Source organism: Gobio gobio (genome assembly GCF_949357685.1).
Source record: "Gobio gobio genome assembly, chromosome: 4".
In the NCBI taxonomy this organism is placed as follows: Eukaryota; Metazoa; Chordata; class Actinopteri; order Cypriniformes; family Gobionidae; genus Gobio; species Gobio gobio.
Window position 1 is genome coordinate 50,749,341 of NC_137100.1, and position 25,274 is coordinate 50,774,614.

The window sequence follows — 25,274 nt, forward strand, 5'->3', positions numbered from 1 at the left end:
CATTGTTAAAAGCCAGACACTTTAGTCTTTAAAAACCATTTGCTATGTAGTGACCTTTAATTTGGAGTAGAAACAGGTGGAGTGACTTTATTGCATCAGAGGTGTGTCACTTTGCTCACAGCAATCCAATTTCAGTTTGAGATCTCTTATCCAGAACATAACCTGCCCCGGAGCAGGTTACCCGTGGAGCGTAAGTTACTATGGAGATGAACACTGCTGAAAGGCCAAACCACTTTAATACCTAAAACCCAGGATTGGCACAAACTAAGCTTTAACATATCTGGCTAGCCAGCTAAACTGGCTTCATGGTATAGGCCCCCTGATCTAAATCAGGTTGGATTTCTATGGATTTGTCAACTCTAAACCTACTCTGAAACTCAGAGTTTGTTCAGCTAGCTTCATGCAACAGGCCTCTGCCACATCAAGAGTAGACTTGAGGCCTGTCATTAAAATAAATGACAGAAATCTTTTTATATATATATAATTGATTACAAGAACACAAAATACTAGACTTATACTACGAATGGCGGTGGTTTACTTGTGAGGAAATATTTTAGATGTTGAGCTTTGATGATGATTAAATTCCACCATACTTAAAGTGACAGTTACTTTACTTTTGTTAAATGTCAAATCCGTCTGGATTTGATTTATAAATAAATTATCCATAAAAAGGGTTTCCATCATTTACTGATAAGCGGTTGCTCCGCTAGGGACTTTTGTCTGTGTGCGCTTTCCCATCAGTTCCAATCAGCCCTGCATGATTGATTGTGATCAGTCTTTAGAAATCAAAAAGAACATAATAAAAGTTATAATGTCAAATTGAATAAATGCATTAATGGCATTCAAAGTAATTAAGAGTTTTCAACATTAAATAAATCACATGCATTAATGCGTTACATTGACAGTCCTAATAAATATAGTATTATTCTCCAAAAAGAAACCGCCAACTGTGCTCCATTTTCACAGTCTCCTAGAATTATTTTGACTGCTCTTTCTTTTCAAAAATCATATTACTCTTACTACAGCATGCTTCCCAATAAGAAGTTGCTGTGTTGGATATTGTGATGGGCATGTTGTGTGGGCTAACCAGCGATTCATTTTTCGAAAATAGATATTTTTCCTTAATTGATGCCAAATTCATGTTCTGATAACAGACAGCTGAGGGCACGTCCTCCAGTGGAACTTGCCTTCAGCACAAATGTGAACTTGTTACTAGGGGGGAGATGTGGCACCCCCCCACAGGGACAGATGCCACGCACAAAGCCTCTGAGGCACATAGCAGGGCACAGCGTGCCACTCAACTAAAAAAAAAGGAAAGTATATGAATATTTAGCATCTGATGAGTAGAAGTAAGAAAAAAATAAGAAAAATCACGCAGTAGCATGAAAGGGGACTCAGAAAGCCCAGCATACACGTCTCCCACACATGCCAGACTTGAACACACCCACTCCCAGCACGCAACAGAAAGACAGCAACAGGGAGAGAGAGTCATTATATATTCATGTGTAAATCCCTTCCCAAGGCTTGTTAATCCTATTGTGTTAATTGATTGATGGTTTGATTAATTAATGTCAGGGGTAAGTATTTGGCTGACGTGTTGTGCCGAGAGAGAAACGACCTCACAGTGTGTCAGGTATTTTTTGTATGTATATAAGTGGCATTTATTTATTCATTAATTATTAATTATTTATTTATATTTATATAATGATCACGTGTGTGTATGTACACAGTATGTGTGTGTATGTAAAAAACAACAACAGTGTGCGTGTGTGTGTGTGCGCATATGGATGTATGTATTTATGTATATGTCTATGCACATACATTATTTATATATTATTATTTTGTCTTTGCCTTTGTTGTGCATGTTAGTGTATATCATCGAATGGTCTGTGCAGCCTTAAGTGAAACAATAACAATTTTATTCATTAATCATTTTTGAATCATTTTATTCCTGTCAGTTGCACTTCAGTTCACATCATAAATTTGTATTACTTTTATTATGTTTTATTGTTATAAAAATAATATTGCATTACAGACAGTTTATTTGTGTAGGTTATTAGTGTGTGCCAAAATAAATCATTATTTATTATCAATCATTTAGGATTATTTTTAAATGGACAGTAGCTCAGTGAGTAAGTGTGTGTGTGTGTGTGTACCTGGTATTCCCTATGTTATGGGGACAAAATGAGGAAAACAGATGATAAATCATTTAAAATATATTACTTTTTTTTTTAAATGTAAAAATGCACAAGGTTTTCTGTGATGGGTAGGTTTTTACGGGTAGGGTTAGTGTAGGGGGATATAATATACAGTTTGTACGGTTTAAAAATAATTATGTCTGTGTAACCTCCCCATAAAACATGGAAACCTGTGTGTGTGTGTGTGTGTGTGTGTGTGTGTGTGTGTGTGTGTGTGTGTGTGTGTGTGTGTGTGTGTGTGTGTGTGTGTGTGTGTGTGTGTGTGTGTGTGTGTGTGTGTGTGTACAGGTATATATGGTTTCATGAGGACACAAATGTTTATAATGACATAATTGGCTTAAAAACATGCTGAACAGTGTTTTTTTTTTTTTTTTTTGGTTTTTTTTCCCAAAAGTTTTGTGTAATGGGTTTAGGGGTAGGGTTAGTGTAAAGGGATAGAATATACGGTTTGTACAGTATAAAAACCATTACACCTATGGAGAGTCCCCGTAAATCACATATTCAAGAATGTGAGTGTGTGTGTAAAGACTGGAATATGGCAGGTAGGGGGTTGCACTTCACATCATAAATTAAGTGACTATGAAAGGCCAAGTGCATTATTTAGCTCACACTAAACAGCTATTAATACTCAGACTGTGTGTGTGTTTCTTTATCTCTGCCATTCTTGCCTGTTGGTTAAGCAGTAAGGACTAAATGTCATAATTTCACTAGACTTATGCAGTTGTGTGTGTGCTTTGACAATTCTGTCTGAGTGGGACTTTGAAGGTAATGTGAAAGGAAACGGTGTAGCTTGGGTTTTAAAGAGCCATTTTGAAAGAGGGTGGTTGGATTAGCTAAAAATACTACCTAACTACTTTCCATTTAAACACGCTATTAGAATCTTTCTCTGCGCTCAACAAGCTTAAGTGACTTATCCTCAGAGCTTGTGAAACTTAGTTGCACGATAATGTTTTAAATATGCAAGACACACTCAGACATAAACACGCAAATTATTCGCTTTATTTCTTGCTTTTATATCTCGCCAAAAAGAAAGAAATCCTTGCAGGCACCAGTTCACATCAAAACCATTTTAGTCAGATGATGCAAATGTGCTTTCCTGAGTAATTACAACGTGAATCTGTGTTTTAAGTGCATTTTTTTTTTGCCATTTTACATGATGCATTCCTTTTAAACCATTAAAGGTCATTATTGTCACAAGAAAATCACAGACAATAACCAGACCTGCTCTTTCACTTGTACTGTATCTTCTGTCAATTTAAGTAAAAAGGTTATTTGGCAAATCTTGTATTGTCTTGTTCTCTCCTGAGGTTCAGAAAAACTCCCCGCTGCACATTTGCGTGCGGGTGTAGGTGCGTGTATGTCAGCGCCCGTCCTATCTCTTTTAGAGCAGGGTCTTTATAATGCATGTCATTTTCCTATAACCTCATTAAATGTCCCGTCATCAAAGTGTGTCACTTTACCTGCCGTTACCCCACACACGCTTACGCACATATTTCTGTGCAGTACTCCTCCGGGTCACCCTGTTGGATGTCATTGTGATAAGGTGTTTTGACACTGCAGTAGACCTGATGCATATGTATGTCACATAACTGACAGCTCAGAGTCGGGAACCGCCGTTGGCTTTATTTCCCGGCGCTAATGCTCACTACTTATAGGGAATCAGTCGCATTGAGGTCACGTTTGCGAGTCGCCACCAAGGAGCTGTTTTATAAGCGCCATGAGATAAACAAAAGTGTGAAGGCCAAGTATGGTAACCTATACTCAGAATTTGTCCTCTGTATTTAACCCATCCAAGTTAGTGCACTCTTTAGGAGTAGTGAACACACACACACTGCAAACTGTGGACACACACACCCGGAGTAGTGGGCAGGTATTTTGCTGTAACGCCCAATGATTGGGGGTTAGCTGCTTTGCTCAAGGGCACCTCACTCATTTGCCGGTATTGAGACTCAAACCCGCAACCTTCGTGCCACCGTAGACTCTCTAACCATTAGGCCACAGCTGCCCCAACATCTAGAATAAGCTACAGTAACCCAGAATAATATGTTACCTCGGTAACGAGATGTAGGTCACCAGGGTAACCGCGCATATGTTATGAATCGGTGGGCAATCGTGCGCAACAAGTGCGGACATCCTTGCTATGTACGTTTACATCTGTTTGTCTCTCTCAAAGGGTGTGACGAGAAAGAGAAGAGAAATTAATCACCCCATCCATTCTTCCCCTTTATCCATCCTCTCTCACACACTCAACATTCTGTCCTTCAGCAACGGGGGGTTGGGGGGGGGGGGGGGGATGTCACCTGCCCTGAAGCATTATGGGAAACACAGGGGTGGAGGGGTGGTAGTGGATGAGGTTGAAATGGTTTGTTTGGAATACTTAATATGACTGCAGGACAATGCGCAAACACACACACACACACACACACTCTCTTCCAAGCAGATGTGTAAATAGCTTGCGAATTGATCTGCGTGTTCCCACATACATTTTTCACCTCTCATTTTTCATCCCCCTGGGTGTTTGTGTCTGTCCACGTGTGCATGTGTGTTTGTGTTTGATTGATGCCTCCCGAGGTTGGTGAGTTAGTCATGCAACTAATTAATGGATTAGCTTGTGGACTGAAGGCTGGACTGGTGTATACACACACGCACGCATATACAAAGATGAGAGAAATGCTGTTAGAGAATGCTGAATTTAATGAGAAAAGAAGGGACGGAGAAGGAAGACATAGAGGCAGCGAGTATAACAAGCTCTTGTAGCGTCAAGATTTCTTTTCCGGAGACATTTAGAGTTCTACATATGGCAGGGAAGCGAATAACTGGCAGGAGATTTACTGTACGCCCGTGTGCGCATGTGTGCGCGCATGTGATAAAGTCTGTTGTAAATAGACTGTGTCGTATCTGATAAGCTCAATGAATAGAGGGCTATAAAACAGAGCAATGAATCTAGCCAGAAATTTATAGACAGACACACACACACACACACACACACTATCCCGCTTTCATCAACCCTCTTTTTTATTTATTTTTTGCTTATTTACTCTCTTGCATTCTGGATCGTTTTTCAATGAGGGACCTGCCTATAATTGGAGCACATGTGTTTTTTTGGGATAAGACAAGGACAAATAACTGCAACAGTAAAGAAAGGAAATGGAGGGACAGACAGATACAAGGTGTGGGAATACAAGAGAGGGCTGATGTAAATAAAATAGTAGGGATGTCCAGTTGTAAAGTTTTATTGTGGGAGAGTTTGGACAGCAAAGGGCCCTCTGGGGGCCTCCTGCTCCAGGGGCCGGTTGTTAGACTGCAGAGAAGCATGAAAGCAAATGAAACTTAAGCACCAAAGAAGTGCAGCTGAGAGAATATGATGCAACAGGCAGGTGGGTAGGTGACACATCAGCACGTATAAAACCGAGGCAGACCTTATCTCTGAGGTACCGTGGCGGCAGTGGGAGAACGCCCGTAAGGTTTCACAGCATGAGTCATGGCAGCGAAGGTAGAGTCAAAGACTATCGCGGAGGCATCAGCACATGAGTCACATCAGCAGCAGATGTGGGACCAAAACCCATCGCGGAGGCCCTACGCTGGGATTCACAGCAGATGTTTCTTTGTTTAGCAGTTTTCTTCAAGTTGTTAATATGCCAGAGCCACAAGTGTGAAAATGTTGTGGTGCGCGCAGATCGGCTGTGTCTATCAATCCAAAAATAATTAAACAAAAAAAGTCATTGCAAGTAAATTTACACTCAATTACAAAAAAAAAATCCCTCACAAAATGCTATATTTGGAGGGTGGGGCATGTGTTTGAGTGTGTGTGTGTGTGTGTGTTTTATGATGTGTGAACAAGAGCAGCTGGTAAGGGTAAGCAAAGATGAAAGCTCAGTTAAAGCCAGCGGTGCGCCCTTGAAATGTGTCCCTGTTGAGCCTGACTGGAAGGAAGAGAGTGAATTGAATGTTACACTTCATGAAACTTTGTGCTCAGAATGTAAAATAATTGATCTTCTTGTTTTTTTGTTGTTGTTCCAAACACTAGACAATAACAGTTCAAGTCAATTAAAGGGATAATTCACCCCAAAATTATTAATTTAATAATTTACTTACCTTCATGTCATTCCAAATCCATATTTATTTTTTCTGTTAAACAAAAAGAGAATTTTTAAAGAACGTACTGGTTTCACTTCTCTATTTGACGACAGTTGACAGTTTGACAACGTTGAGTGAATTATGACAGAATTTTCGGTAACACTTTACAATAAGGTTTCATTAGTTAACATTAGTTAATGTATTAACTAGCAACTAACCATGAGCATTACATTTGTTACTGTAGACCTATTTGTTAATCTTTGTTAACATTAGTTCATGTTAGTTCATGGTGCATTAACTAATGTTTACAAGATTTTAATAAAGTATTAGTAAATGTTGAAATTAACATTAACAAAGATAAATAAATGCTGTATAAGTGCAGTTCATTATTAGTTCATGTTTACTAATCTAATTAACTAATGTTAACTAATGAACCTTATTGTAAAGCGTTACCGAATTTTCATTTTGGGGTGAAATCTTTAAAGTGCCCCTATTATGCTATTTTAAAGTTTCCTAATTTTGTTTTGGAGGTCTCTAACAACAGGTTTACATGCATCAAAAGGTCAACCACATTTCATTTTCTCATAATATACATTGCACATCACTACAATGTTCTATGATTCTCAAATGACTCGATGGATGATCGAATGCACCATGTGGAACATGGATTCAGTCTTCCGACCTTTTACCATTGAGTCAGTTAGTTGATTTTGATTCATATGTGTGAGGGAGAAAGAGCTAAGTGCTTAGTTTGAAGACAGAGCGGCAGTCTCTGCTCGTTCTCTCCCTAACAAGTTAACAAGTGCAGCAGTCATTTACATCACTCATAAATCACAATAACTGATCAAATAAGGCTTCGCTGAGACAAAAATTAGTTTTGGCGGCCGCCAAAAAAATTAAATGCAGGAAAAACCCTGCTAGTGTTGTAGTACTCGAGACCGGTCTTGGTCATGAGACCGGTCTTACAATTTTTTTTTTAAAGGTCTCGGTCTTGTCTCTGTCTTGACCACATTTGTATATCTTTCTTGTCTCAGTCTCAGACTTAGAGGATTTGGGATTTTGTTTCAAGACCGGTCAAGACCACAGCTGCTGCGATATTACTAAATTGCCGGTGCATTGTCTGATTTATTATTAACATAATTAATGTGGTTGGATGTAAAACTTCCTGCTTCAGATGCAATCAATAACTTATTCGTAATTTGATTTATTTATTGTCCCAGTTCAGAAATTAATGAGGGATTGTGTCAGAAATGTCACCAAAATAAATACAAATGCTCACAAAATTCAAGTTATTGTTGCAAAAATGTACTTATATCATCTGGATTTTTTATATTATAACGTGATATAATTAAGCACTATCACAAGAGCAAGAGAGCTGTTTTCACAAATTTGAGCACGACTGCAAACATGATATTGCTTTTATACAAAAATTCTATATATTTATATATATATTTTTATTTATTTATTTTAATTTAGCTAATTACATTACAATATTCAAAACAAAACGGTTATAATTTAGTACTAGAGTCAGTATATTTACCTGACAACCAAATAGCCTAACAACAGGCTGAGAATAGTAATGATAGGCTGCTTGAATATTTTCCATTATGATTAGTCTTGGATAAATATTTGCAGCACTTAAAGTATTATTGCTTCACTATAGGTTTTAATGTGTCACTAAAATAGTTGGCATTTGGCTTACAGAGCTCCCCGAATTGCAATTTGATTTGTGTGAGACAAACCTCAATATAGGAAAGTTATATTTTAATTTATTTAAAAAGACTAACCCCACCGAAAGTCATTGTATGCATACTGCATTTCAAGGATGAGATATTTGCATTGTATTTTTATAGTACAGAAAATGATTGTGGCTGAGTTAAGATATTCTGAATTTGTATGTGAAAGTCTTGTAACATATTACTTAAAAATATACGGCTGAGTCTTGGGAATAAGCCATCGATTCGAGTTTTAAATGGGGGTATAATTTCAAGCGCACAATCCGTCTTGTGGCGTGTAAAGTGAAACGAGGGATGTTTGTCAGAATTTGCCTTGGATCTATTGACCATGTGTCATAATAAGGTGTCTTCTCTGACAGATGAAGATTTGAGGATGTGAAGGTGGTGGTGGTGGGGGGTGTCATGTATCCGAGGAGACGGCTGTGGATGAGATGGAACTGTAAATTTCCATAAGTGAAACAGATTGATTTTCTTAAAGTAATTTTGTAGTAAGAGGGATATTTAATAACGGTTTTATGGCTCTAAGGTTTCCACCGAATCTCGCGCGTACACACACACACACACACACACACACACACACACACACACACACACACACACACACACACACACACACACACACACACACACACACACACACACACACACACACACACACACACACACACACACACACACACACACACACACACACACACATTAACTCACATTATTTTTTGATAAGTTGATCCTCTCTTGGTTTTTGTATCTGTACAGAGAGAGCAGTGTATAATAAGAGCAAGAAGGAAAGGATTAGATAGTTCAAGAGTGCTTATAGAGCGAGTATGAATTATATAGCTATGTATTCTGCCGTCTTCAGCAATCAGTGTCATACACACATTTTAGTGTGTGTGTGTGTGTGTGTGTGTGTGTGTGTGTGTGTGTGTGTGTGTGTGTGTGTGTGTGTGTGTGTGTGTGTGTGTGCGCGAACGTGTGTATGTGTGTTTCCATGCTTGCCTCTTTCAGTCAAAGGTTTCTGCTCTGGATTATGAGGGCCAAGCTCTGTTGCTATGGAGACCAGCCAGGTTAATGGTCCTTTGCTGTGTGCTTTCATGAGCGTGTGTGTGTGTGTGTATTTGATCTCATGTGTTAGTGCTTATGTGTGTTTGTTGAATGTGAATGCTGTGTTTTCTCTGTTTATGTGAATGTGTGTGTTTGCACTGGTTTTACTGTTGCTGTGTACATGGCACTGCTTCTCAAAAGACTGGTTTGAAGAAACCTCTAGAACACACAGACACACACACACACCTCTGCAAGACTGATTATAGTTTTCTCAGTATTTCTCATTCTTGTAAAGTTCATTATATATGTATGTATAAGTCACGTGTCATTTTTGTATTGTAATTGGGATAATATAATATATTGTTAAATTATAGTTTATTTATATATATCTATTTTAAATGTATTGGTATCAGTCAAATATTTAACCCTTTAAAACTGCTCGGGTTATGTATATAACCCTTGTTCCCTGAGAAGGGGAACGAGCACTGCATCGGGACGACGCTTTGGGGATGCTCCCTTAGCATCAGCGAATCTGAAACCAGAATGCCAACTAGGCCAATCCGATTGGCGTGCGTGATGACGTCATTGTGACGGCATACCCGGAAGTATAAAAGGGGAGCTGGAACGTAATGGCGGTAGTAATTGCTCTGAAGCATGCGCTCCAGGCGCGCCGAGGTGTGGCGTCGGGATGCAGTGCTCGTTCCCCTTCTCAGGGAACAAGGGTTATATACATAACCCGAGCAGTTCCCTTTCGAGGGAACTCGCACTGCATCGGGACGACGCTTTGGGGAACGAGTACCCACTAGGCCACACCGAAGGGTAGCGCCTGCCCTAGTGTGAAGCCGGAAACCGGGCACAGCTAGGACTGGAGCACCCTAGCACCAGGCGTCGTAGGGAGATCCAGGCTATAAAACCTGATAAAAGTGTGTGGGGTAGCCCACCCGGCCGCCTCGCAGATATCCTGCAAGGGGACCCCAGAAAGAAGGGCCACCGAAGAGGCCATGCCTCTGGTGGAATGAGCCCTCACAGCCACAGGTGAAGGCAAACTGCGCACCTGATAGGCCATGGTAATCGCCTGGACAATCCAATTACTGATTGTCTGAGTAGACGCAGGCAATCCCTTCTTAGGTGAGCCAAAACACACCAACAGTTGTTGTGATCTCCTCCACTGTGCAGACTTCGCCAAATAAACTCTGAGCGCCCTAACCGGGCAGAGTAGGTGAAGTCTCCCCTCTTCCGCCGTCACATGAGGCGGAGGATGAAATGCCTGCAGGACCAATGACCTGACCACCCTTGATGGCACCTTAGGCACGTAGCCCGGCCTAGGGTGTAAGATGGCCTTTACTCCTCCCGGGGCAAACTCCAGGCAGGTCGGCGTTACCGCCAAGGCCTGGAGATCTCCCACTCTCCTGAGAGAGGTAATGGCAAGGAGAAAAGCCACCTTAAGAGTCCGATCCTTTGGTCCAGCCGACTCCAATGGTTCGAAGGGGGCCTCAGCCATCCTTCGAGAACCACTGCCAGGTCCCAGGTTGGAACTCTAGTCCGAGCCGCAGGCCTCATCCTCCGAGCCCCACGGAGGAATTGTACAACCAGCTGGTGCCTACCCAGAGGCCCATCACCCAGAGGAGTGTGGAAAGCCGAAATGGCAGCCACGTACACCTTGAATGTGGACGGGGTAAGCCCTGCAGAAAAACGATCTTGGAGGAACTCCAGCACTGAAGCCACTGGGCAGTTAACTGGGTCCACCTCACGTTCTCTGCACCAAGTGGAAAATACATTCCACTTGAGGCTGTACAGTCTCCTCGTAGACGGAGCCCTGGAGCTGAGTAAGGTCTCTATCACCTCCGCCGATAGGCCAGCCTCTATGTACCTGGTCCCCTCAGGGGCCAGACCCATAGGTTCCAAATCTCCGGGCGGGGGTAAAATATCGTACCCGCCGCCTGAGATAGGAGATCCCTCCTCAGAGGAATCTCCCACGGCTGACCTGCTAGCAGAGCTATGATATCCGAGAACCAAACTCGAGTCGGCCAACGGGGTGCTACCAGAAGTAGACTGACCCCCTGTCGACGGACCCTTTCCAGGACTCCCGGGAGCAGAGCAATCGGGGGAAATGCGTACAGACGCAGCCTCGGCCACGTCTGCACCATGGCATCCAGCCCCAGCGGAGCTGGATGCGTGAGGGAAAACCACAGTGGACAGTGGGACGTCTCTCGAGACGCAAACAGATCCACTTCCACTGGGCCGAACCTCTTGTATATGGCCTCCACCACCTCTGGGTGGAGTCGCCACTCCCCGGGCCTCAGCCCCTGCCTCGACAGGATGTCTGCTCCCTGATTTTGGACCCCCGGGACATACATTGCCCTGATGGACAACAGTTTCCCTTGGGACCACAGGAGGATGTGATGCGCCAGTCTGCAAAGAGGGCGCAACCTCAAACCCCCCTGCCGTGCCCCAACCAGTGAGGGAGGCGTCTGTTGAAACGGATTTCCGGCAACAGGACGCTCCCAACACTGGCCCTTGGGACAGAAACCAAGGTTTCTTCCATATGACTAGGGAACGAAGGCCACTGCGCGTTACCCTGATCATACAGAATGGATTTCCCCTCAAGGAAAGCCACCTGGTTTACCTCCGTATCAGTACATGGTGGCCGCGGAGGTCCGGGAAAAAGCTCCTCAGAGCTTTGTAGACCGCCAGCATTTCCAGGCAGTAGATGTGCCAGGAGAAATGCCTGGTCTCCCACAGACCTCTCGCAAAGCGGCCGCCATGACCACGTCACAGCCAGTGAGGGAGGCATCTGTTGAAACGGATTCCCGGCAACAGAACGCTCCCAACACTGGCCCTTGGGACAGAAACCAAGGTTTCTTCCATATGACTAGGGAACGAAGGCATCTGCGCGTTACCCTGATCATACAGAATGGATTTCCCCTCAAGGAAATCCACCTGGTTTACTTCCCATAACCACGTCCCAGCCAGTGAGGGAGGCGCCTGTTGAAACGGATTACCGGCAACAGAACGCTCCCAACACTGGCCCCTGGGACAGAAACCAAGGTTTCTTCCATATGACTAGGGAACGAAGGCATCTGCGCGTTACCCTGATCATACAGAATGGTTTTCCCCCCCGAGGAAAACCCCTTGATTCCCAGCTACCACTGTAAGGGTCTCATGCAGCAGGCCAAGAGATATTCTGTTGGACGCAGCCGCAATGAGCCCCAGCAGCCTTAAACTGCTTCACAGTGATGCTGTGGCCTAGCTTCATTTTAGAGACCAGGCCGCCTGGAAGAACCCGATATTGGTACGCTTTGCCCCAAAAAGCGAACCTCAGGAACTTCCTGTGACACAGAAGGATGGATACAGGGAAGTATGCGTCCTCTTCAGACCCATCGTGACAGACCAGTCCTCAGACTGGATCTGAATCACAATGGAGGAAATGCTAAGCATCTTGAATCTGAATCTCCTCAGAGAACGATTCAAGTACCTCCGGTCTAAAGTTGGATGCAACTCGCCATCCCTCTTAGGAACTATGAAGTACTGGCTGTAGAACCCGGACTCCCTGTCTGGCGGAGGAGCACATTCTGTGGCCTCCTTACCAACAGGGAGTGAACTTCCTGTTCCATTACCCGAACCTGCCCAGGGACCACTGCCGTCCAGACCACCCCACTGAACTTCAGGGGAAGGTAACCGGACTGCAGTCTGTATGCCCCTTCCTACAGTCGCAGGCCCCAAGCTGATATATTCGGAGGCATAACCATGCGCCGAGATAATCTGCTAAGGGAACCAGCCTCTCGAGGCCGGTCTCGGGTGTCAACCGAGCCTCCTCCCCGACCCCCTGAAGCGGCTTACCGGCAGGGCGAAATCGAGGAAGATTTTCGGTGTGCGTACGCGTTTGCTGGACCACCGCAAGTCTTGCTAGAGGCGGCTGGTGCAGCACGCGTGCACGGGGAAACGATGTGGCCCGAAGCGTACTAGACGGCGGGAACACAGCATCGATTCCCGAAAACTCCACAGGGGAGGCGACCTCGATCGCTCCTACCCGGGAGAGGGGGCTGGCCAGCAGGGGGCCTCATCTAAGGGAGCAGCTCAACAGGGCCACAACCCTAGAGCGGACACTGCGATTAGCAATTGCCTGAAACTGATGTGTCCCGCAGGCCACAAGGCGGCGAGAACGACATCAACTTCAGGAGGGCTCCATCTTAGATGAATATCCAGTTCACAAGTTAAACACGCTTGGGTGACAGAATTAAAGTATCCAACTTATCAAAGTCGGATAACATGACACTCAATTCCTCGGAATTAAATGCCATCATAATCACCAAACCCGTGCAACCTGATCTGAATAATAGGCTGAATAAAAAATATATCTAACTCCTCAAAGTCAGATAATATTTTAATTTAATTCCTCAGAATTAAATGCAGCCACAATAAGGTGAAACATAGTCTGAATGATAGGCTGAATATCTAACTCCTCAAAGTTAGATTATATTTAATTTTAATTCCTTAGAATTAAATGTAGCCGTAATTAATCAGACGACACTGTTTTATTTGTATTTATACGGACTCATAGACCCCGCGTTGCCTCAGCAACGTGGTTCAAGCCGTCATAATACAATTGGCTTTCATCCCTCGAGAAAAAAGCCAAACAGTGTCACACAATACAGTGAAACATGGTCTGAAATGACTGAATATCTAACTCCTCAGAGTCAGATAATATCTCATTTAAATCCTCAGACTTAAATGCAGCCATATCAGACAAATACTGATTTATTTTACTATACGGACTCGTCCGTTAAGCCAACCAGTATCTCATGCACACCGATCGCGTGTGTTCACATTAATTGCAGACCCATAACCTGCGCGCTGCCTTTTTTTTTTTCCAGCAATCGCGTGGATGGAATCTTGCATATTTAAGAAGTGCTTATGACTTTGACTGCCTCGATGCTGAGTACGTCTAATTCCTCAGAATCAGACCTCTCACACATCGCGTCCTCCGCCCCGGGGGAAGAAGCCGCAGCGCGGGCTTCCACACGGGGAAGGAGAACATCTGAACTGTCAGATAAAGACTGGGAAAATGCCTCAGCAGTCCCAGTCCCGCTGATAGTCCATCCGTGAGCCCCATGACCAGCCTCGCCGCACCGCCTCGGCGGATGCGGGACCGATCCACGGGGCTCACGCCGAGAGCGGAGCACTCTGAGCGTCAGCTTTCATAATGCTCACAAGCGGCTCCCTCGAGAGCCGCTCGAGCATGCTGAATGCCCAGGCAGTGCACACACAGCAGGTGTGTATCCGAGCCCGACATGTAGCGAGGGCAAGGATGCACACACTGCTTGAACTCTCTCACTTTTTCACACTTCATTTCAATCACACACTTTCACTGACATACAACAGTAAATAGACAGACAGTTTGACAGATAGCGCTTGCTGAAGAGCAATAACTACCGCCATTACGTTCCAGCTCCCCTTTTATACTTCCGGGTATGCCGTCACAATGACGTCATCACGCACGCCAATCGGATTGGCCTAGTTGGCATTCTGGTTTCAGATTCGCTGATGCTAAGGGAGCATCCCCAAAGCGTCGTCCCGATGCAGTGCGAGTTCCCTCGAAAGGGAACCATTTTCCAAAGAAATTGTATATGCTTTAAGATCTCTTTCCATTCAGGAGTGCATGTCGGATTGACTAACATATGGCAAGGATGCAACGATAACAGAGCCAGCTGTATGCATTCATGCATAAAAATGAACAGTTTAAGTGAATTATTTGGGAGGGAGGGGCGGAGGGAGTTTACTTAATCTTTTCTAACGATACTGTGAAATGCATAATGAATAAATAATTAGCCATAGCGGTTTATTTTCAAATGTTGTCCTAAATAATGCCTTTTAATCTCAGGACTACAAATGTTCACAGTATGCGCATTAATATTCCTATAAAATGCTGTAGGCCTTATCAAAAGCTTTTTCTGTTTTCTATTGTATTATGCGGTCTTGTATGGTAACCAATTTATCATTCCATTGGCTATATCTCTCAAATCGTTCTTTCAAGGAATATTTCATATCTATTATGAAGAGGACTTATTTTGTCTAATTTAAACTGCACACTTTTTTTTCTTCTAAATGAATAGCCATTCAACTGTCATACTCTATAATATTACGATTTCTAAATTCACTTGTCGCATTTCAAAACTATAAAATAAAATAAATCATCTAACTGATTACTTTTTTGTAATCAGTTTATGTAAAATAGGATTAATTAATATTGACCATTTATTTATATATATATATAGATGGATAGATAGATGGATAGATGAATGGATGCTGGTGTATCAGAGGTAGATGTCTCTGTGTTTTATTCGCCGCTGGATCGATGAAGGATGGTGCTTTGATTACATTATTTTCAGAGGTCTATTCCCATTCAAACCATTGTGCATTTACACTGTCTAAAACATCATACATTCTCATAGATCAGAGACAGTCTAATTTAATCAGCAAATCCAATCTAAATCAATGCTGTTCACTCTCAACTCCACAGCCAAGTGAAATACAATGTATTTCTAAGTGCATTAGATAATGGAGAAGTGATTTCAGGAGGAGAGAGGTGTTTGCACGGTGAACTTAAATCCAGTGCACACTTTTGGTGTGTGTGTGTGTGTTTGGGTTCATGTTTTTCTATCCCTGTGGGGACTTCAACCTGAATCGACACTGACTCACGGGGACTCGTGTCATCATGAGGACCTAAATTGAGGTCCCCATGAGGAAACAAGCTTCTAAATCATAAAGAATGAGTTTTTGAAAATGTAAAAATGCTGAAAGTTTTCTGTGATGGGTAGTGTAGGGGCATAGGATATACAGTTTGTACAATATAAAAACCATTACATCTATGGAGAGTCCCCACAAAGATAGTAAACCAGACATTTCAACCACTATGCTTCTTGTGGCTTTTGCCTAGCATCACATCAGCTTCTATTACCATTGTGGCTTTGCATTAAATAAGTGCAAAATAGATTTTAAAGAGTGTTAATTTGAGTGGATTTTATCTCGTTTCTGAGGTGATGGAGAGAGTAAAAGAGCTCTTATGTAATGCAATCCCAGAGCTTTAAGAGTGAGGTTTCCTAATTGAATTTGTTCGTCTGCTCTCTTTGTGTCTGGGTCCATTCATTGAGATTGAAATTTAGAGCTTTGTGTGCACATGTGTGTGCTTCTGTGTGTGCGTCTTTGTCAAATCTCCAAATAGAAAGTGTTCTTCTCAGATTAGGAAGTAATTTTAGCTCTCAGAAGAGATTAGGTGAAAGGCACGAAGTGAAGGGACAGAGAAAGCGAAGGACAAAAATAATAAAGAGAATCTCTAGCTCACTAAAACAGATAGATAACCCCGATCAGAGTCTAATGGAATTAGTATGGAAAGGATCAGGCCTTTGTGTGTGCGTTTGTGTATCATCCTTTTTTCCAGCAGGGTGATTTTAGCAGTAGGTGTAAGACCCTGAGCTTCATTTTAAATGAGAGAAAAGAGAAAATGATGGGAAAACACAGCATGGGTTCAGGTGCTGCAACCTCAGATCGAGCACAGATCTGTGATCTCGCACTGTCTCACTGAAGACGGCTGCAGACACTTGTGGATGCTTATTGTGATGCTTTTACAGACCATTCAGCTAGCTGTAATTCAAGGAGAAGCTTTAAGCTTAAGTATCTTAAAGTAGAATGTGTTGTTCTGCAAAGATAAAGAGACCACCAAACAAGCTGAGTGAGAAAAGAGGTTTAGTAACACTTTGCTTGAAGCCTATATGTGTTTAATACATTCTAAAGATATTTTTTAAATTAATTATATCTTTTATTTGTCTTAATTGTAGTTCTTGTAATATGTATAATGTAGTATTGACACTTTTAACAAATACCTCCTGCCACAGTTACTTACCAGTAACACGTTTAATTAAATTCAATTGCAAATTTTCGTGTTGCTACAAATTATCCGGAGCTAAAACTTCATAGCATGTTGTATGCCAAATGTTTGTTTTACAATATATATTTTTGTAGTTCTGTTTCCAAAGCTTGTGTGCTTTCTTTCTAGAAATAAACCTAAAATAAATATAATAAAACATATATCTGTTTGTAATAAAAGAAAAGAAAAAAGTCCAAGATGAGGAATAAGGTTTCAAGTAACAAAGTTGCTAAACTAAGTTATGATTCAGTAGAGAATCATACTGAATGCTAGATGGGAACTACATTTTGTTTTTTAGTTATTGATGAGCTTATATTTCCCATGAATAGAAGAAAAGTATTTGCTTGAGTAATTTTTAATCATATTTAGTTATAGGATCCAATGGTTGAGCTCAGCAAATGTGTTCAATGCGCTAATATTTGAGTGAAAATTGACTAAATTAAATTATTATTTATGTTTTCCTGTTATGTTTTGGAATGTAACTTATTCTTATGTAACTTCCTGGGCGTGACAATGTTATGGAATGAATTAAACAATGAATTGAATATCAATTTAGCTATTATGCATCATTAAAAAGTATAATACACATGACGTATATAACTCAGGAAATTGGTTGCTGATAATGTATTTTGAATGCATTATGCTTTTATATATTACACACAAGGACATTAAAATGCATAAAGAATAGCCTTTTAATTCATTATATATACATGCTGCAAGTGAACTGTTACCAAAGGTTCTTTGAGTTTGACAAGAAAATAGAGGCTTTACAAGAAATGGGTGAAAAAGATTTTGTAAAAGGATCCATTTCTCTCAGGAAATGGACACTTTGAAGACTATCATTAAATATTATAATTACTTTTTCTTTTTTCTTGCTCTCTCTCTCTCTCTTTCTCTCTTTCGCTCTCTATTTCTTATCTTTCACTTTCAAGATCTCCCTTCCAGCCCCGTGGCTCAGTTCACCTTTCGACCCCTACCCCCTCCTCCTCCGCCGCCACATGCGTGCACCTGTGCCCGTCCAGCACCGGCTCCCCTTCCGGAGGTGGTGCAGAGGAGCACGCTGCCCGCCCGATGCCAACCGCTGGAATCTGGGAATAAAGCTGGACAGGATGACAACGGGCAGACGCACAATACCTGGGCACTGAACAGCAACATACCACTAGAGACCAGGTGAAATATGAACACACACACACATTTGTTTTTCTATAGTGCCTGGGGTCTTTCCATTGAATTCTATTGTTTTATACTGAGGTAATGATGTTTTCTGTCCATTAACCCAACGCCTAAACAGCACCTTTCCGCCATTCTTACATTTTCATTAAGACATTTTTAGTGTTTTGTAAAGACTTCTTCTTTGGTTCTTTATTGACACCCACATTGTAATCAAAATTTGGCCCACACACAGACTCTCTTTATATGTGTTCAATTACAAAAAAAAAAACAAGTTAAAACGTTAATTTGTAATGTAAAAGCTAGGTAGTAAAATAGAGATCGAAATGACTGAATCTTCTGGTCTTCAAGCGAAAGAGAATATATGCATGAGTGTTTGTCTGTGAACGACAGATGGAGGGATATGATGATGATGATGATGATGACGATGAAGATTGAGGGTTGACCTACTCTTCTGAAAGAGAGAAATGGGAGAGTAAATAAATGATGAAGGATAGACGTGTCTGCTTTGAGGGAGGAAATGAAGCTGTCTTCCTGGGGTGATTGTCTTACACGCACACAAACCCCAAAGATATTGATGAAAATGAAAGCTGCGTGCGCGTGAATACATATGAGTGCATGTATGTCGGCTTTTCTTGATTTCCAGCAAGGTGATTTTAGCGGTAGCGGTCAAACTTATTTTTACTGAGAAGTTGAACAAACAACCAAAGCTGAGTTACATATCCACTCTGATGCTGATAGCTGTTATGTACCTGGTGAGATGTTTATCGTTTTATGAATATTTGCCATATTGGTTAAGCGTGTAGGGTTCTTTGTCATGTTGTGATTAAATAAAGCCACCATTATACAAATTATCCAGCTGTCTCTAAACAATGCCTAATAACAGATTTCAAGTATTCTGAACAATGCTAAGCACTGCAGCACCTTTTCTAAACCCACCACAAGCAGCAGACAGCAATGGCATGTTTTTGCTGGCTGTTATGAAAGGAATGCTGGGTAATTTAGCCTTCAGCTTCAGACTTTATTCCGTTTAAAGGAGAATTAAGTGTCTGAAAGTAGCCAACAGTAAAAGTGTAGAATTGTAACCTCGCTTGCTAACGGAGTTGAAATGGCCAGACACTTTTGGCTTGTAACAGGGTACGGGGTGAATGCCACCCATTCAGATGTTTTCTTTGAGATTTGGCGGTTAAAGAAAAGCAAATTTGCCAATTTTCTAGAGTGGTTTGAAAAATCTTGCCCCCTGCTCCAGGAAAGTCCTCAGGTTAAAGCACTGCCTGAGAGATTCTGGCCGCACCGAGCCGAATACCCGATGACATTGGCGTTGTATCGAGAACGTGTCATCGTCATGGTGATGTCCATACCTGCTGACATGTTGCTCTCTCCCAAATGAACTTTCTCAATTAAATCTGGATCAATAGACCAACATTAATGCACACAGGAGAATCTCTCCCATCAGCATTTTATTCCGAACACTCGCTGATTCAGTTGCCATACACTGTATATGTACTGTATATATAATATACAGTAAATTATACGTCTCCCATCGTATTTTTACCAAGTCGATTTTTGAATGTAACTTCCCAAAAAATAGTCGCCCAATTATTGTACAAAAGAAAATAATAATACAATTATATATATATATACACACTGATCAGGCATAATATTATGACATAATAAGGCATAATAATATTCATAATATTGTGTTTCTCCCCCTTTTACTGCCAAAACAGCCCATCGAGGCATGGGCTCCACTAGACCCCTAAAGGTGTGCTGTGGTATCTAGAACCAAGATGTTAGCAGCAGATCCTTTAAGTCCTGTAAATTGCGAGGTGGGGCCTCCATGGATCGGACTTTTTTGTTCAGCACATTCCACAGATGCTCGATTGGATTGAGATCTGAGGAAATTTGGAGGCCAAGTCAACACCTCAAACTCGTTGTTGTGCTCCTCAAACCAGTCCTGAACCATTTTTGCTTTGTGGCAGGGCGCATTATCCTGCTGAAAGAGGCCACAGCCACCAGGGAATACCGTTTCCATGAAAGGGTGTACATGGTCTGCAACAATGCTTAGGTAGGTGGTATGTGTCAAAGTAACATCCACATGGATGGTAGGACCCAAGGTTTCCCTGCAGAACATTGCCCAAAGCATCAAACTGCCTCCACTGGCTTGCCTTCTTCCCGTAGTGCTGGTGCCATGTGTTCCCAAGGTAAGCGACGCACACGCACCCGGCCATCCACGTGATGTAAAAGAAAACTTGATTCATCAGACCAGGCCACCTTCTTCCATTCCTCCGTGGTCCAGTTCTGCTGCTCATGTGCCCACTGTTGGTGCTTTCTGCGATGGACAGGGGTCAGCATGGGCACCCTGACTGATCTGAGGCTATGCAACAAAATGCGAAGCACCTGACACCTTTCTATCAGAACCAGCATTAACTTCTTGGGCTATGAGCTGCAGTAGCCCGTCTGTTTGATCAGACCACACGGGCCAGCCTTCTCTCCCCATGTCCATCAATGAGCCTTGGCTACCCATGACCCTGTTATCGTTTCACCACTGTTCCTTCCTTTGGAACACTTTTGATAGATACTTATGTATATATATTTATATTTATATATTATTTAATATCTAAATATGTTTAATATAATATATAATAAAATGTTGAATCATTAAAAATTTGAATATAAAATATATATTCAAATATTTATTCAAATATCAGTCAAGTTGGAAATGCATGGTGATCACTGGCTGGCTTAAATATTTTTTTTATGTCTTATCTTGCATTGGCCATCTAGTGACTCAGGTGTTCTATATAAAAATAAATGAGTTTTATTTCAATCTGAGATTGTTTTCTGTATACATGCCATAATTCACAGCTTTTTCAAAAGTGTTTGGTTTAAAAACAATACCCACTCTGTGAATTCAAGGCTCTTAGATTTTAGTGAAAGAAGGAAGTCAGTGGAATAGAATATTTATTTTGAGACTGTAGAAATCTGATTTGTAATACTGTGATCTCCTGTGTTCACACCTGCTCTTTTCTTTCGCTCTTTTTCGTCTTTTTCCCTCATCTCAATCTTTCTCTTTGTTTTCCTAAGTGTTAATTGTTATTTATTTATTCTACAGTAAATAAAGACAGGATTAGTTCTGCGTGTCTAAGTGTGAAATTAACTTTCTCTTTTTTTAATGGCTGAGGTAAACTGTAATTTTTCTCTCAGTCTCAAGCCTCATTTTACCATTGCATGCTCATTTAAACGTTCCTTTCAGGTCTTTGTACGCCATCCCTGTAAGACACTGTGTACAAATAACCAAAACTTGCTTGTGTGTATCTGCTGGGTGCTTATTGACTAAACTCGCCTTTAGTACTTGACTTGTATTTGACCCTGAAACCGTATCTGCGTTTTTCTTGACATTTCGACATTGCATCCTGTAGCTAACGGCTTTGGTCATTAAGTCACTATGGTAGGAAAGCATTTTAATTAGGGCTGTCAATCAAATGTATTAATTAAGTACAATTACTTATATGAGAAAATGTGCTAAAAATATATTACACTGATTGGACAGATTGACAAACTGTATTTTGCAAAATAGATTGATATGGGCGGGGGAAACAATGTGCGGACATCCAATATCACTTTTTGCAATGTCTATATGTCTTAATGTCTTTTGCAATAATATATTTTTTATTACAATATATCAAACTAATTGTGATTAATGCAATCGGCATATCATGTAAATTGTTTATATGTTTTTTGTATTAATTGTTATATTTTTTATGGATGTGCTTTTGTGAGTCTCCTTGTGTAAGCAGGGGCAGCTTCTGTAAATTTGTTGGGCCCAAATGTCCCTGGAAATATAGCGAAACCTGAAACGACCTATTTTGTGGGGACCTTTGGGAACTCACAACAATGAAAGCAACATCATAAATGGACTAAACAGTGCTTCAATAAAAATCTAAAATTGCCAAAAGCTGTGTGTAGGGGTTAGGGTTTTGTTTGGGGTGTAGTAATTAGCTTAATTTAAACAACAGATGGGAAGTCCCTACTATAATATAAACAGAGATGCGCGCATGTGTGTGTGCGTTGAGTTTTTCCCCATCATCTTCAATCCATATTGATGTCGTCATGCTTTTTTGCCTCATCAGCATATGAACTTGTAAATGTGTTTAGACTGATCTACCTTTCAATGATTTTGGTCCTTTTTATTGATTGACCCTTTGTGCCTTTGGGAGAGTTGCACACGTTTACCCTGTTCCATCACTAGCTGATGTTGCAAAGGGATCAATTGTCGTTGAGAATCCATCTGTATCTTGGGAATTTGAAGATCTTTCTTCTGTTGCCTTTGGGCTTTTAACCTAAAAGCTGTTACCAATTTCCCCATGGCTATCTGTCAATCTGCCTGTCATCGCGATGACACGGTTAAACGGCCGTGTATCTGCGTCCGTGTGTTGCACACACTAACCGATAGCCGCATGTCATGATAAAAAGGGCACTTTGATTTGAAAATGAAAGAATAACTACATAAGGCTTTAAGAAGTCGGGTTGACTTGACATGTCAAGCAGTGACGGAACTGTCCTGCATTGTGACAGGATATAGTTCATCTAAAACTACTTTAAGCTAAAAAGTTTTCACACCAAAAAGTGTGAATTTTAAGATGGTGTGTTTTAGTGAATTTAAAAATAAATAAAAGATCATTAAAATGGTGGAGAGAAATTACAGTGTACACCTATAATATGCAAATATTGCTCGTATACATTCATATACATTTTAACCTTAAATCTTAATACAAAATAAGTCAAGGAATTTTTTGATTTTGATTGTTTTCAATTGGTAACTGCCCAGCGTTGTAACATTAGTTAGTGCAAGGTTAGTCTATGTATCTCTACAGTAAATTGTTTTTATGTAATTACTCTAAGAATGGACTCCTCTGTATAATTAATATCATAATTAATCTAAGGGATGTTATCTATTAATTATGGCTCATTAATCTCTGGTGCTAAATATCTGTAATTAAATGCACGTGAGAGCAAATGACTCCAATTAGTAACCAAAGCAAGTGAGAGTAATCACACACCCCAATTGCACCTCAATCTTTTTCTCACACCGTCTCTCTCTTGCTCTCTCTGTTTCTCTTTGACTTTGTTTCTATTTTTGAGCTATTCATGATCAAATCGATCAAGTCAAATCGAACATAACACGGTGATTCCTTTCCTTTACAGGCACTTCTTGTTCAAGCACGGTTCGGGTTCGTCTGCCATTTTCAACGCGGCCAATCAGAATTACCCTCTGACATCCAGCACGGTGTATTCGCCGCCTCCGAGGCCTCTACCCAGAACCACCCTCTCCAGACCACTCTTCTCATTCAGTAAACCCTATCGCTGCTGTAACTGGAAATGTACGGCTTTGAGCGCCAGCGCAATTACGCTGACTCTCGCTCTACTGCTGACGTACATCATCGGTGAGTGTCTTATCTCTCCACCTCTGCTGTATGTCTCTCTCTCGCTTTCTCTCTCTCTCTCTCTGTCCATGGCTGCTGTCATGCTGGTTGGGGTCATATGGAATTAGCAGAACTCACACTGTGAAAAACTCTATTAGAGAGATGAATATTTATGAACGAGGGATGAGGGAGAACGAGAGATGAAAGAGTAAATATCCCACAAGGCCGTTCAGAGGTTAATGGTGTTAAAGTTTTGTTTAGCCAAGTCACTGTGTGTGTGTGAGCGAGAGAAAGAGAGAGATGTGCTTATGCGCCTCAGTGTACTGACTTAATTTTCTCTGCTTTCACCCTCTCACAGGCATTTCTCTGGAAAATCTCACTAAAAAATTATGTGTGTTTTAGAGAAAAACATTAGGGTAAAAGGTTTCATCCATTAACGCTTGAAAGGCTGCAGTTAATAAAGTTTCTGGTCAGAAGTTCACACGGCAGCCTCTTAAACACTAATCATGTGTCTGGGAGTGTGTTTCTCTCTAATGAAATGAGGACCTGTGCAATTCCCAAACACGTTAAAATGATTTCTTGAGAATCCGACATTCGTGATGTTCATTTCTGTTCTACAATGTGTATGTCTGTTCTGAGCGCATTCCGTTTGGAATTATGGCTTTCCACAGAACTCATTTCTTTATGCAAGAACAGAGAACTTGGGGCTGTTCACACGAAGGACAATAACTATAAAGATAACAATAAAGATATAGTTATAAAAATCGTTCTCAATATTAAAGAATAGCAGAGTTCACACCACAGCTGTAACGATGACGGCACAGAGAAACAATATCGTTGGAATCACTTTCAGAACGATTTTATCCAGCCGATGAATGACAAAAACATTGATAGCCAATCAGAATCCATTCTGCTGTAATGAGCTCAAGCATTTAAAGCGACATTCTTAGAATAAACAGAACGTTATGTGCACGCTAATATAGTTATATTTATAGTGAACAGACTTTTACAGGAGCAAATAGAATTCCCTAAATTCATTCATAAAGTAAATTTTAATTGAATAATAAGAATAAATATAAAAAATAAATGAATATGCTCACCAAGGCTGCATGTATTTGGTAAAAAAAATAAACAATAATCAAATATTTTAAAATGCAATTTATTCCTTTCATGGCAAAGCTGAGTTTTCAGTAGCTATTACAGCCATTTACTGTCACTTTTGTTCAATTTAATGTGTCCTTTCTGGGAAAAAAGTATTCATTTGTTTCAAAACCAAAAAATCATACTCATCAATGGTAATTTGTGGATATATTTATTATTTTATTTATATATTTTTAAAGAGTACTAAACACAATTTGCACGGCAGGTCAACAGATGCAGCAGAATACTGCGATCTATAGTATAGTATAGTACCGTAGTATATATAGTATATTATAGTATATTGGAACTACGTCATTGCTTCATTACTGTGATCTACTGAGACCTGAATTGGCTCCTTAAAATTTATAAACTGCTCGACTATATTGCTTGTCCCCAATTATAACACTCATCATTTAAACAGTTACTCCTGTCATGATTCATAGAAAATGTACACAGCATTTCTTTTAAAATAAAATGGGTTTGCGTACATTCTGTAAAAAATTTTTTTTGTGAATAATAGCAATTTTATTCAGATTTTTTTCCTTGTTACAACTTTAGCCTC

At 40.9% G+C, this 25,274-nt stretch overlaps 1 protein-coding gene across 1 annotated transcript in view; it reads left to right on the plus strand.

Moving 5' to 3' along the window:
* tenm1 (teneurin transmembrane protein 1) overlaps positions 1-25,274 on the plus strand; it is a 208,124-nt gene that overhangs the window by 89,492 nt on the left and 93,358 nt on the right. The window contains exons 4-5 of the mRNA XM_079816225.1: positions 17,909-18,146; positions 23,355-23,593. Of these exons, the coding sequence (XP_079672351.1) occupies positions 17,909-18,146; positions 23,355-23,593 (477 nt within the window). The remainder of the gene's footprint in view (positions 1-17,908; positions 18,147-23,354; positions 23,594-25,274) is intronic.